Here is a 14,143-nt window from a genome sequence, read left to right on the forward strand (position 1 = left end):
ATTAGGGGGCGTCCATTAATCGCGTCATACGTTTTTGGCTTGTTTTAGACCCCCCCCCTCCCCCATGGTGATCTTTGGTGATATTTTCTAACAAATGAACCTAAGTACACGTGAAGGATAATAAGGGCGGAAAACTATTATTTTTATTTTATTGACTATAATACAGTATAGCACAGATGAAAAAAAAAATACACGTGATACGTGTCCATACCCCCCCGTCCCCTGTGGTGATCATTGGTGATTTTTTGCTGACCCCCTCCCCCCCCCTATACAATATGACGCGATTAATGGACGCCCCCCCATGCAAACTTTCACCGAAAATGGGTTTGAATGAGATCTAGCAAGTAGTTTTTTTTATGTCATATATGGTACGGAACCCTTCATGGGAGAGTCCGACTCGCACTTTGCCGCTTTTTTTCTTTTGCCAACTTTTGGATTCCAATTAATAGCTATTTTTGTCCATCTGTTATTTTTCATCCTGGCTATGTGCCCTGCCCAATTGTATTTTTGCTTCAATATATGTACTGCTGCATCTGTAAGTTTAGTTCTTCTTGTTATCTCTGTGTTTCTAACTCTGTTGGATAACTTTATGTTAAGGACACTTCTCTCTATTGACCGTTGACATACTTGAATTTGTTTGATGAGACCTCCTGTGAGAATGCATGGTAGAATGCATGAGTCAAAGGCTAGTTTTTTGAGTTTCATTGGTATTTTCTTCTTGAATATATCCTTCATAGACCGCGTGTATAAGATACACCTTCTTAATTCTTACTTTCATGTCCAGCGCATAGGGATTGACATCCGGTGTGGTAACTCTGCCAGCTTTCTCAACATACTCCAAGCTCAAGCCCATTTTTTGTAGTTAGTTTATAATTTTGTCCCTTAGGTTAGTCCTATTTTTATTTTGTATTTTGTTTAATTTTAGTATAAAATAAAAAATTTAACTAAATTTGTAGATATCTATGATTAAATGCTTATTTATGAAGAAAATATAGGATTTATAGTGTTATTCATTTGTGAAGTGTTCTTAACAGGTTAATTTATTGTTTGGAGAGGCAAATCAAACATGTGTTTGTTGATCTACAAACAAAGACCATCACCAATAGAAAATGCAATCTCAATCTTGCAATTTCAAGATCGCACGAGATCTCAATTAATTCGATAATTGATCGATATTAATATATAATTGAGGTTGAAAGATTGATCCATGTAAAAAATCATGATAAATGCACTATGGGAAAAGGAATTCGGGAATTTCACATTTCTTTATTATTGTTACGCAGTTTCTTAAGTGAAGTTAAGTTCACTAGTGGTTTAATGACACAAATATAAAAGCTAAGTAATTCCTTGTGAAAAAAAAATTTATTTTTTTGTTAATGTTGATTTGTTGTTTTTATTTTTAAAATACATATAATAAACATAACATACCCTAAATAAGTAGAATATATGGAATTCTTATAGATTATTGATCAAAATAACATATTTTTAATTACTTTGTCAAATCTTGATCTTGTTTTGATCTCGGAACACTCAATCTCAATAAAGATCTTGAATCGCCAATCTTGGTACGAGATTGCATTCCCTAATCACCAATAAAGGAAAAATTGATATATTATTTTTATTGCTTATTCCAATACTTAAATTAGATTGGAATACAAAGTGTACCAGTTTTACCTAAAAGTACTTTAAATCACCCAACAGGCTCTAAAGTTGGACAAGTCTGGAAACAGCAGGGTGGAGGCCCTAAATAGGTGAGATGTTGTTTTTTAAACAATTAAATGTGTAACAAAACCTTATCATTATCAGTATTATCACTCATATCTACAACTTTTGTCTCCACATGTTTAACGTTTTTTTTCTAAGTGGGTAGATTATATTATAGTGCAGGTAAAAACCGTTTTTTACACAGAATTAAATAGTAGGTACAAAATATTCACTTGTAAATTGTAATTTTTCATCTCTAAAAATATGAAGCTAAATGTGCATATATGCATGTATTATTTTCGGTAAGATTTAACGTAATTAACACTGACCTTAAATTATACCAGCGTCACATTTTCACCACGGTGAGGTAATCCGGTTTGCCACATGAGAAACGCTAAATTCACTAAAAAATTTACGAACTTTAACCAAACACAACGTAAATGTATAATTCTCCGGTATCAGATTTTCTTATTGACTTCTCACACGCCCACAAATATTGTACACAAACAGCATTCGGAAGCTTAATTTTCCAAGTAGATACCTCTATTGAAACGTCAATAACCCGGGCCAAGCGTATTATAAAACCAACCAAAATATTAATATAAAGAGAGACACTTGCTGTAAATATATTTGTGAAATGCTAGACTATAATTCACTTTTTGTGTATTGATAATTATGTCAATAACGCTATATTTTTATCAAAACTACATCCCCGCAACTACGAGCAGTCACTACATTTTCTTTCACACATCTCTGACTCTCTCCAGTCTCGTGTCTCCCTCTAGCTCCGTCTCCCCCCTTCACTTGACTTGATTAATCGCCCCTCTCCTACACCGCCCGCAAATATCATTGTGAAGATTTGTATTTCGATTCTATAATCGATACTTGGCGGAGAATTTTATAACAGTTTAAGCTGTAATAATAGTGAAATTTTCTTTTAAGCATTTGTAGAAGATTTGTAGGTTTCTTTGTTGTTATAAAAACATTTAGTTGCGCATCGATTTCAAGGATTTCAACAATGATATCGAAAAAAACTGGCAATATAACCATATTGCCAGCTTTTTTTTCAACCGCTTGCTGGCTACATCAAACAGAATACACAGATTATTTGGCTTAAAGGACTCTCATCCAGGCCATAATTGTTTTAAAAATGGGGCTTATTATAAAAGCGGCACTTGAGCAACACTTGAACGTCAATCATATCCACCCTTTCCGATTTCGGGCCCGAAATCGGAAAGGGTGGATATGATTGGCGCTCAAGTGCCGCTTTTATAATAATCATCGATATCGATCGTTTTCCGTTTCACCAAATATCAAAGTAAAAAATACTTTGTTTCTTATTGCCAAAAATGGTCAATGTTTGATATTTTTGCATATGAACAATTTTTTTACATTTTAGATATTGTAAACGACGTGCTGATATTTGGTGAAACGGAAAGATATTTTTTTTCAGGCCCGAAATCGGGTCTGATATCAGGCCTGATAAAGTGTGGATGTAATTGGCACTATAGCTTTACACTCGCGTGGCGAGACGAGTCGCGAGCCGAGCCGCGATACGTGTATGTAATGTTATCAAACTGTGGGCTCGTGGCTCGTCTCGCCACTCGCCGGGCTCGCGTCCGGAGCGGTCTTTTGGGCACATGGACATACAATATAAAATTTAATTTGGGCACGAGTCAAAGGGGCTCGCCGGTGACCATTCGGTTACAAACCTTATAGCGTGTCGATTGTGTTCAAAATTGATTAGCTCGACGAGCTTAGGGGCTGTGGCCGAGGCACAAGACGAGCCTCCAGCTTATGGAAGGTAGAGGCATCTACCTTCCATAATGCAAAACTATTCCAATTTTATGACAAATACGGATAATGGCTGGCGCGTTATTTTTTTTACGCACGATTCCAATGCACGCGCAAGGCAAAGGCGCGTACGAAATCGACAAACAGCCAATTTAAAAAAGCTAATATTTTCGTATTTCTATTCGACGGATGGAGATCAAATCGATAAAATGTTATGTTTATTCATTAATGTAATTTACGAGGTAATTTAATCTTAAATTATATTTGGTGTGATAAAACCTCTTTGAACGAACATTTGAAACCTAATAGTTGGTTATAAAAAAATGTATTACTCGACCAAATTAAGAAGGCTCCGTTTACATGCATATCATTGGCAATCAGTTCCCTTCTTAACTCAGTCGGATAATATAATGAAAAAGCACGTGTGTTATAATTTACTGAAAAAGCACGCGTCTAGGATTATGACCCAAAAATCAGTGGAATAAAAACGTCGTTTTGAGCGTGTGTTGAAAAAGCTGTTAAGGGCCCTCCACACTCGTGTGCGAATCGAGGCGCGAAGTCGCGAACGCGAGTGTGGATGGCCCTCGTGTCGATTTCGCAGATTGTTCACGCCTTCGCGCCTTATTCCCCGTTTTTTGTCGGTATTTGGCCCGCATCAAAGGAGACGCGAAGCGCGAACTTGCAAGACTCCACACTCGTAATCGCTTCGCGCCGCGATTCGCTCACGAGACTAACAGAGATGTTAAAAATAGTTTATAAAAAGTATTTAAATACAAAATACAAATACTTCCTTGAAATACTATTTCAAATGCAAAATACTAAATAGTTTTCAAATTTGTATTTAAAATACTAAATACAAAATAGGTATTTTCAAAATGCTTTTTTAAAATACAAATACGTTGCGATAAAAGGTACTCTTAAATAGTGAATACCTAGTCCGAATTAAAAAGTTAGTATTGCTCGGAATTTACAAGTTGGAAAGGCTTTCTTTATTCTTTAAAAATAGTGTTTATATCAGTTCTCTAGAGTGCAAATTTTGCGTCTCCTCATGTTTACCGGTTGAATGGACTTTTAAGTGATGGTTTTTAATGGTCAATTATTAAAAGCATTAATTTAGATTTGTAATGTTTTACAGCTAGTATATACCTCTCGTTGGTTGGTGAAAACGTCTCGTTTGTGTTTCACCAGGTCAGAAAAGTTTGTTTACCTCTAGTGCCTTGAAACCCTTGCAACGCTTAAGATTCCACATTTTTATTTTAATGGTCAATTATTAAAAGCATTAATTTAGATTTGTAATGTTTTACAGCTAGTATATACCTCTCGTTGGTTGGTGAAAACGTCTCGTTTGTGTTTCACCAGGTCAGAAAAGTTTGTTTACCTCTAGTGCCTTGAAACCCTTGCAACGCTTAAGATTCCACATTTTTAATCTCTCGCTACGCTTGTGGTTATTTGCGGCGTTACTAAACAGATTCACCAGTTCCATGTTAAAATAATAAATAAGTATTATAGGACATTATTACACAAATTGACTAAGTCCCACAGTAATAAGCTCAATAAGGCTTGTGTTGTGGGTACTAGACAATGATATATATAATAAATAATAATAATAAAAAGCCTTTTATTTCGAGTCCAGGATTACATTACATTACATTGATTTTTAGTCAGCGTTTACATAATTTAAGTAGGTATGTCATTTTTCTTTTAATTTATATTGTTATTTGTTCAGTCAATTTTTAGATATTAAGTAACATATTATTTTTTTATAAACAAATGATTAACTATTTGTAGCGGACAAGAACCCCTCATCGGGTGAAGGCCTCCTCCAAGGACTTCCATCTATCTCTGTTTGCAGCTATATATTTCCAGTTTTTACCAACTATTTTATTAATGTCATCAGTCCAACGACTGTTTGGTTTGCCGGAGCGTCGTTTGCCTGCAGGTCCCTTCCAGGTGGTAGCTTTCAAGGTCCAGCGCGAGTCAGACAGCCTGGCTACATGTCCAGCCCATCGCCATTTTTGTACTTTAGCGTGCTTGAGGGCGTCTTTTAGTTTTGTTACAGCTCTTATATTTATGTGGGGTATTTTTTGCACTTTTTTCATGTTTAACAAGCTTCTCTCCATTGCTCTCTGGCATGTAGTTATTTTTGATTTAATTTTTGCAGTAAACAGCCACGTTTGGCTTGCATAAGTCAGTGAAGGCAAAATACACATATCCATAACTTTTTTCTTAATTTTCATATTCATACTGCTTTTCAGGATTTCCTTTAGGCTCCAGTATTTATTCCAAGCTATTTTTACTCGTCGGTCTACTTCTTCTTCATTACGATGATTGTTAAATGATATCTGCTTACCTAGGTAGATATAGCTGTCTACATACTCTAGTAGCGTCCCATCAACGGTTATGTCTTTTTGAGCGCTATTGGTCATAAGTTTTGTTTTTTGAAAGTTCATTCTTAGACCGACTTTTGCACTAGCTTCATGTAAAGTTTGTAACATGTATTTTAGCTGAGCGCAGTGTTCCGTCATTAGTACAATATCATCCGCGAACCGCAGATGGTTCAGATATTTACGATTGATGTATATTCCTATATTGTTCCAGTCGAGACTATTGATTACTGATTCAAGTACTGCTAAGAATAATTTTGGAGACAACGGGTCGCCTTGCCTGACGCCTCTATCTATTGGTATATCAGGTCCTAGTTTGTCTAATTTGACTCTACTTGTGCAATTTTCGTAAATGTGTCTTATAATTCTTATGTATGTAGGGTCTACATTACACTGGCTTAAAGCTTCCCATATAGAGGAATGTGATATTGTATCAAACGCTTTAGCGTAATCAATGAATGCTGTGTATAATGGTCTTCGGTATTCTTGATATATTTCTATAAAAAATGATATATATAAATATTTATAAATACTTAAATACATATACATAAGGTCGATATTTAAACAATAGATACAATAGCAGCTTCGACAGGAACATATTACATAAACCCTAGAAGTTTACAATAGTGGCTTTTTGTGTTAAACCCTGTTTCAAAAAATTCATAGTGAATAAATAAACTAACAAAAAAAAACAGAAAACACCCATGACTCAGGAACAAATATCTGTGTTCATCACACAAATAAATGCCCTTACCAGGATTTGAACCCGGAACCATCGGCTTCATAGACATGGTCACTACCCACTAGGCCAGACCGGTCGCCATAAAAGAATGAGAGAGTTGCAAGGATTGTATCGTCAGAGGAGATTGTAACTCCTACTTACTTTACCTAATAAAAAGTATTTTGTATTTTGAAAATAGAAAATAGGTCCCAAAAACTATTTGAAATAAAATACAAAATAGTTTTCTTTAAAAGGTATTTAAATACAAAATACAAAATAGGTATTTTGCATTTTGTATTTGCATTTTAAATACAAGTATTTCAAATAAGTCGCATCTCTGAGGATAACACAAAAAAATTGTATATTACCGAGTAAACCACGGGATGTAAGGCACTCATTTCTGTCAAGGTAGTTTTGTCGCTCGAATGCAGTGAGAGGGCCAATAGTCCCGAGACTGAAATGGTGCTTTTCACCCGAGTTAAACACTCTAGTTTTTATTTCGAATACGAGGAACGTAAAATATGTGTACTATAAAAACATGACTAAGTATCAACCTACATAGTACCTCTTAAGGGTACTTTCAAAGTATCGCTATTAATGGAATGGAGAGTTAAATGTTAAAATAGAGATTGTCCAACAAATCTATTTAAAACCACATTTTAATGGTTGTCGTAAAAATAAAATATGTACTTGGGGTGTAAAATAATCTAGTGCAGAAACGTATCACATTCTGCACATTTCATAGAACAACAATGACCCACTTTTACTCGTAGAGCATGAGAAATGAAAAGATAAATGCTTCTTTCGCGGGAATACATTCATCAAGATTACAATAAACGGGTCACTTAAAATACCTTTTCTAATCAAAGGTTCCAAAACATTGAAATATATGCATATTCATAACAGGTATCAGAAAATATTAGGTAGATATGATAAGTCAGAACAATAGCCGCAAGCATAAAAGTTGATATGGGCGTAGTCGACGAAGAATACAAGGACAGCACGTCGCTACGACGATCTGTGACTTCATGATACGCCGATTTCGCATGCACACATACTCACTTGTCAGATTTGAGCCATTCACCGCTTGGCACTCGAGTTGTGAATGTGTGCGTGTGAGCAAAAGTACGAGAAAAATCGGCTTGTAATGGAGTCACAGTTTAGTCTTAGCATCGTCAAGTCCGTGGTGTATTACGTCCACAAAGGTTGGCAATGATAGCGCGCAAACATGAAACTAAGTTTACCATTCCGAGATAGTTGCCCTTGCGCGCCGTGGTTTGTGAGCTGAGCCCCGCCAGCGCGCCCACGCAGCACAGCGAGGACGCCAAGTACGCCATTTGATGAACCTCGGGGTAGCCCTGCGACGACGGTCAGTAATATGCATATATAATATAGCTTCTAAAACAAATGAACTCAGTGCCAAAGGGTAAAGGAACAAATATGGTTATTAGGAACAAGGTTATTGTTTTGCTTAATCTGAGAGGTAAGCGTCCTACCCTCTTCTTGTATTTTGCGGGCCTGACTTATGTTATGGGATGGCAAGGAATTAGCATTAATTTCTTACACCGATGCTAATAAGAAAGGTAAATTAGTAGTGACATGTGTTTTACTATATGATTATCTTACTTACCTGCATTGCTGTAACTAGGTAACCTCCAAGTAAGGCCGCTGCTGGGATGGAGTATAAGTATCCGTATTCTGGGGGGTCACCGGGTCTGAAATAGACCACACGTACAGTAATTCCCCGTTAGCAAACAACATAAGCAATATTATGCCATTGCGCAAAACCAATACCTTTTAAACATGTCAAGCATGCGCTGGGTGACCAAGAATCCACCAAACACGTTTACAAACGAGATGAGAGCGGCCGTGCTCGCTAACCACTACAAAACAAAAAAACTGCATGTAACACAAACCGAAAAAAAAATACAGGTTGTTTGGTGACCAAGCTTGGGAACTGTTAATGTGTATTGTATTCAAGTGTCTACCACAGACGGCAACGAGATTAAAATATATTTGCAAGCTCTAAACTGAGCAACAAGGTTTTACAATGATAGGACATAAAAATAATAAATATTGAGTAATACTTTTGCCATTGTTAAAGGTCCCCAGTCCCCACGCTGAGTACCAAACCAAATACATATAAACAATCTCATGCATAAAGTAATTCATTAAAACGTATATGTATTTTAAAATAATAGTTTACATAAGTTAGTTGATATAGGTAAAAAAAGGATAAGTTAATTTCACCATTTATTCTTTTTTGAATTGTGGAATTAATATCTCTAAATAAAACAATAAATTTAACGCCATATCAACGCTGCTAATCGTTAATTACAAAATCGGTACAGAGAGGAGTAATAATTTGTAATAAAATTAAAATCGGTTTAATTCTAATCATTTGGTTCACTGATACAGTACCTAGCTAGCAAACCGCACTATAAAACGCAAAGCTGTGTTTCTAAGCGTAATTTTAAAGTAGGTGCGCAAAACTGCGAGTGTCGTGATCGGTACCTGCACCGGAGTCTCGGGGACGTAGCCGCCGCCCATCAGCAGCAGCCCGCCCACGGCCGTGATGCCCGACACGGCGTTGGTGACGGACATGAGCGGCGAGTGCAGCGCGGGCACCACGCCCCACACCGTGTGGTAGCCCACCACGCCTAAGGAATGAGAGAGACCAAATGGGTCACCGACTGAATAGGTAGGTCACACAGAAATGTCGTCCTTGCTAGGAAATAGCGGCGCCAAGCAGCTGTGTAGATGTGCCTTGCAAGACACAATGCACACGCGGCCACAATGCCTCGGCGGATTATTTACTTGTGTTTGTAATTAAATGTTTTGGTACATACCTGATAGAGCGAGTGTCGTGGTCATGGTCGTGAATGCAGGGTTGGGCGATGCCATGCCCAAGCCAATTAGCGAAGCCAGCCCTGAACATAAAACATTTCAGTCATCTGAGAGAAGCAAATGGTACTTTCATGTAATATTTTGGGGAAACAATGCTACACAACAAGCGAGGCCGGATAGTTATGAGGCCGGCAACCCCTTTTTACGCCGAGATATGTAATGTAACTAATGTATAGTGCTTTTCTCAAACACAAAAAAGGGCAGAATATCACAACAAACCAAACAGCAAATATTGCTTAGTAAATTTAATGGCTGAATGACATGACGGTGATGCCAGTGTCACAAATATATGTGAAATGAAATTTAAAAGAGAGCACCTTCCCGGCCTTGGTCTGCAGTTTTGCATGAAATTTCATTAAAAACCTCACGTGAGTATCGGTTTATTTACCTGTGGAATACAAGAAGGAGTCCTTGAGAGTGTCATTGAAAGGGTTGGGCGGTTCCACCTTAACTGGCGCGGCGGCGGCGGGCGCGGCGGTGACGGCGGCCATGCTGGGCGGCGGCGGCGCCGGCCACAGCAGCTCGCCCGCCTTCAGCACGATGGCGCCGCGCGTCACCTCGTCCTCCAGGTCGATGTGGAAGTGGTCGTTTGTGCCTGGTTTATATAAAATACAATTATTATTAATACAGCACGTCTAATATTTGTAAAACAAACACAATTATTACAATACCTATCTCTTAAATTTAGTATACTCTGCGAAATTGATTGAAATGGGAGGTGGGCCGTGGCAAATATCTGAAATTATCGACTCGATTTTCTATTGAGCGCTTTCAATCGTGTAACCATATAGCAATATCGCTGTAGTCTATTCATTCGGATATTAAAAGTATAGAAAATGATTGACGCAGTCGTTCGACCTGTGAATTTACTCAGAGTTCCCACTCAACCGAATGACCCGCGTCACGGGTTTGCTAGTTTACATGCATTATTTTAACTCCATGCTTACCTGCTAGTGACAATTCTAAATACCAACCCATGCTAAGAAGCAGTCCAGAGATATTGTTAGCGTAAAGCGTGGAGGCGTGCGCCGGCATCCTGCTGGGCATGTCGGTGAGCCCGATGTGCGTGACTCCGTGCACCGTGGTGACGACGCCCTTCTTGGTGGTCTGCACGTTGCCGCCCATCTCCGCGGCCAGGTCGACGATCACACTGCCCGCTGCCATGTCGCGGACCGCGTCCTAGGGTAGTTGAGCAAGATTGCAATTTATTATGTTGAATAATTACAAGTTTTAGAAAAAAAAAAATTTTTCTTTGCACAGTATTAATACTCATCGAGGTAATTGTAACAACCCCAAACGCAATTAGTTTGTGCATTTTCATCCGATTTACACACTATGTGGAAAACTTCAGCGTGGGTCAAATTTAGCTTCCAAGATTTGACCCACACTAAGTAATTACATACCTCTACTCTGACATACATAGTAACAGTAACAGGGCAAGTTAAATATAAGCTTGTAATAAAAATCGGCCAAGAGCATGTCGGGCCATGCTCAGTGTACGGTTCCGTACATTACCATTGTAGTAGGCTAAACGGGGGCTATTAGTAAGTATCATGTACATTATAAGCACAAGGGAGAACCTTCGCAGCGCTTTGTACGTTTTTACTAAGAAGAGAAGACTTTTTGCAATAACTCAAAAACGGCTGGACTCATGATCATGTCCGCTATAGCTTTCGATTTTTACGATTTTTTGGACAATGGTTCAAAAGTTAGACACTTTTTTTTCGGAGCGATCACTTCCGAAAATATTCATTACATTCATTTTATTACAAAATGGTTGTTGGAGACAGACCCTTATTCGTTCTGAAAGACCTACCAACGTTAACCCATACCATTGGATTAAAGCAAAAAAAAAGATTTACAATAAAGTTTACGAATCGTCAGTTGTGGATTGGTTGGCGGTAACTACTTGGAATTATTTTTCTTTGCTAAATAGGTACCGCTGGTAATAACTTGGTGGTACCTAGTGAGAATAACCCGAAAGATCTGATTATATGTCGTAACTAAAGACTTAGCATTACTTAAAATACACGTTCTAAATTGATTTCCTTTAAATATACGTTTGTTGTTATGTTCTCATACTAACTGCTATTTTTTTTATCCATAAATCAATTTCATTCATGTCAAAAAATAATTAGTATTTTAACTAGGAAATGAACAAACCTCCAAAATGAGCAGGGGCGCGGGCTTGCCCGGGATGAGAGCAGTAGTTATAACGACATCAGAAGTTCTTGCTTCCTTTCCTAACAGGGCTCTCTCGGCGTTAAGGAAGTCTTCACTCATCTCCTTGGCGTAGCCACCTTCTCCTGAACCATCCTCCTGTACAAACAATTATTGGTGAAATAGCGCAAAGGCACCATTTACGTATCTGCCTAATTACTACGTAAATACATACGCAGTGGCGCTGGTTTCGTGCTGTAAAGTAAGAGGATTTCGTCTAAATGATCATAGGTTGGGTATAGATACTAAGATAGGCTATAGCTATGGCTAAGTTCTCAGTTCTGTGTATTGCAAATTACAAGGTATCGTCGAGGGCCGCGGCACTTTAAAATTATGCGTAGAGAAAGCTTTCATCGTTGTTGATAAAACTATCACTATCCGTGTCCTAAATGCGTATTAGCGATCGATAATGCTGAATGAATCATGATTTAACATATTTACTTGATTTTGCGATTTGTTCGGCCAGGTAAAATACCACAGCAAATATTATTACATATTGTACTGTATTACACATATGTTATCTATCCCAAATAGCATGCAAATCATAAAGTAAATATAATATACCTACAATATTACGTGGAGTTTTTAACCAACAGATGCAAGCAGGCACACGAAGCGTAATCATTTATATTTTCATTTGCGATTGATATTTAGTTTATATCCCAGCAATAGTACTGCTGGATAAAATGCATAACCTGACTAAATAGCTGCTAGCTATGTTTCTTCTATAATCAATTTATCAAACACGTAAAACTATCTTAATAAATACAACACCACACTTATAGCCCTCGTTGCATTGTGCATCGTGATCAGATATCATTCCGTGAAAAAAAAAAAAAAAAAAAAAAGGGGTTTAGCACTTTAATTTATAGGTATATTTTCTAAGAGGTAAAGGCAAAGGTATTCACATCTAAATATGTGGGTTTTTAAACTGTGAACAAATACGAACAAAACAACCAGTTATTAAGAGTAATAAAACATCTTATCAAAGTGGTCGGTTCTATTAGTGACACCGACATATCAAACAATATTATGTAACATCGTCAACAGCTGGGCATCGGCAGCAGCTACTAAATGAACGAGTACATATTAGAGTAAACCGCGCGTGTTCATCCTATTCAGGGCATATCATACACATTGCACACACCAGGTACCTATAGGTTATAAAAGTTACAATAGGAAACCATTAATACTTGTATTCCCAGTCGTATATAGGTACGCAGAAAAACATGTTATCTCTTCTGCTCCCGAACGAATAAACGGATCCTACTTCTGGATGTGGCTGTTATAGCTTGATAGAGGTTCGGACTTCGGACGCCCTTTATTTTAGACTGTACGAAAATTGAGAACACCGAAAGTCCAGGTATTAGAAAATGTGGTGAATGATTTGTTTTTTTATTATATTTAACTGTAAATGGTAACAAGCATGTATGATTTTTATTAGGTTCTTTATAGTTAGGTATGACAGCTTTATTAAGAACCCCCACTTTCACATTCGTAATTGATATTATGTTGATGAGCTGGGCCACCACGGACTGTCCTGCCAGAGAAGCGCGGGCCGCATCTCGCGCCATGCCTCCCTGAATGATGTCATCCGGAGGGCGCTTGCCTCCGTTAGCGTGCCGGCCATCCTAGAGCCGAACGGTATCGCACGCGACGACGGCAAGCGACCCGACGGCATGACACTCATTCCGTGGAAGCTTAGGAGGACGCCACTTGCGTTGATACGCTCGCGCCGTCCCACCTACAGGCGACCTCCGTCAAGGCGGGAGCTGCGGCTACAACCACAGAACAGAACAAACGGCGCAAATATGCTGTCCTCGGTGAGGGCTATATATTTGCGCCGTTTGGCGTAGAAACTCTGGGACCGTGGGGGCCTAGCGCAAAAATAATATTCAAGGAAATTTCCCAGCGTCTAACAGACACCTCAGGTGACCGGAGGGCTGGCAGCTATCTCGGCCAGAGGATAAGCCTGGCCATCCAAAAAGGTAACGCTGCCAGCCTTCTGGGTACCATAATGCATGAAGGTGACCTGGGGGAGCATTTTTTATTTATAAGTTTATTTTAAGTTCTATTATATTTTAGTTTTAATTTTATATAATTTATTATTATTATGTTTTTTTTAAGTTGTACCTAAAATTGATATTATTATTATTATATAATTATAGGCGAGCAGCTATTTAGCTGATGAGCGTCACACAGTGTCCTGTATTATACAGTTCAAAGTTTGTAAAGTCGTATCACATCAGTAAGTAACATCAGCCTAACTTATTTTTAAAAGCCACTTGTCCAATCTGTTTTTAAAAACATTGACCGAGGGAGCAGTTACAACACTATCCGGTAAACGGTTCCAAGCCACCACGACACGGTTGGACAAAGAATGATATGCAGCTTTAGTAGTAGTGGGAGGGCG

The 14,143-nt window shown here is 38.1% G+C and overlaps 1 protein-coding gene across 4 annotated transcripts in view; it reads right to left on the minus strand.

Annotated features, from left to right (window-relative positions):
• LOC133520951 (NAD(P) transhydrogenase, mitochondrial-like) overlaps positions 1–14,143 on the minus strand; it is a 35,144-nt gene that overhangs the window by 10,231 nt on the left and 10,770 nt on the right. For all 4 annotated transcript variants that reach the window (XM_061855685.1, XM_061855676.1, XM_061855667.1 and 1 more), the window contains exons 7-14: positions 11,674–11,829; positions 10,485–10,689; positions 9,899–10,105; positions 9,453–9,533; positions 9,118–9,263; positions 8,398–8,486; positions 8,234–8,318; positions 7,848–7,961 (exon numbers count right to left, since the gene is read on the minus strand). In XM_061855685.1, coding sequence (XP_061711669.1) covers positions 7,848–7,961; positions 8,234–8,318; positions 8,398–8,486; positions 9,118–9,263; positions 9,453–9,533; positions 9,899–10,105; positions 10,485–10,689; positions 11,674–11,829 — 1,083 coding nt within the window. The remainder of the gene's footprint in view (positions 1–7,847; positions 7,962–8,233; positions 8,319–8,397; positions 8,487–9,117; positions 9,264–9,452; positions 9,534–9,898; positions 10,106–10,484; positions 10,690–11,673; positions 11,830–14,143) is intronic.

Source organism: Cydia pomonella, chromosome 1 (assembly GCF_033807575.1).
Source record: "Cydia pomonella isolate Wapato2018A chromosome 1, ilCydPomo1, whole genome shotgun sequence".
Lineage (NCBI taxonomy): Eukaryota > Metazoa > Arthropoda > Insecta > Lepidoptera > Tortricidae > Cydia > Cydia pomonella.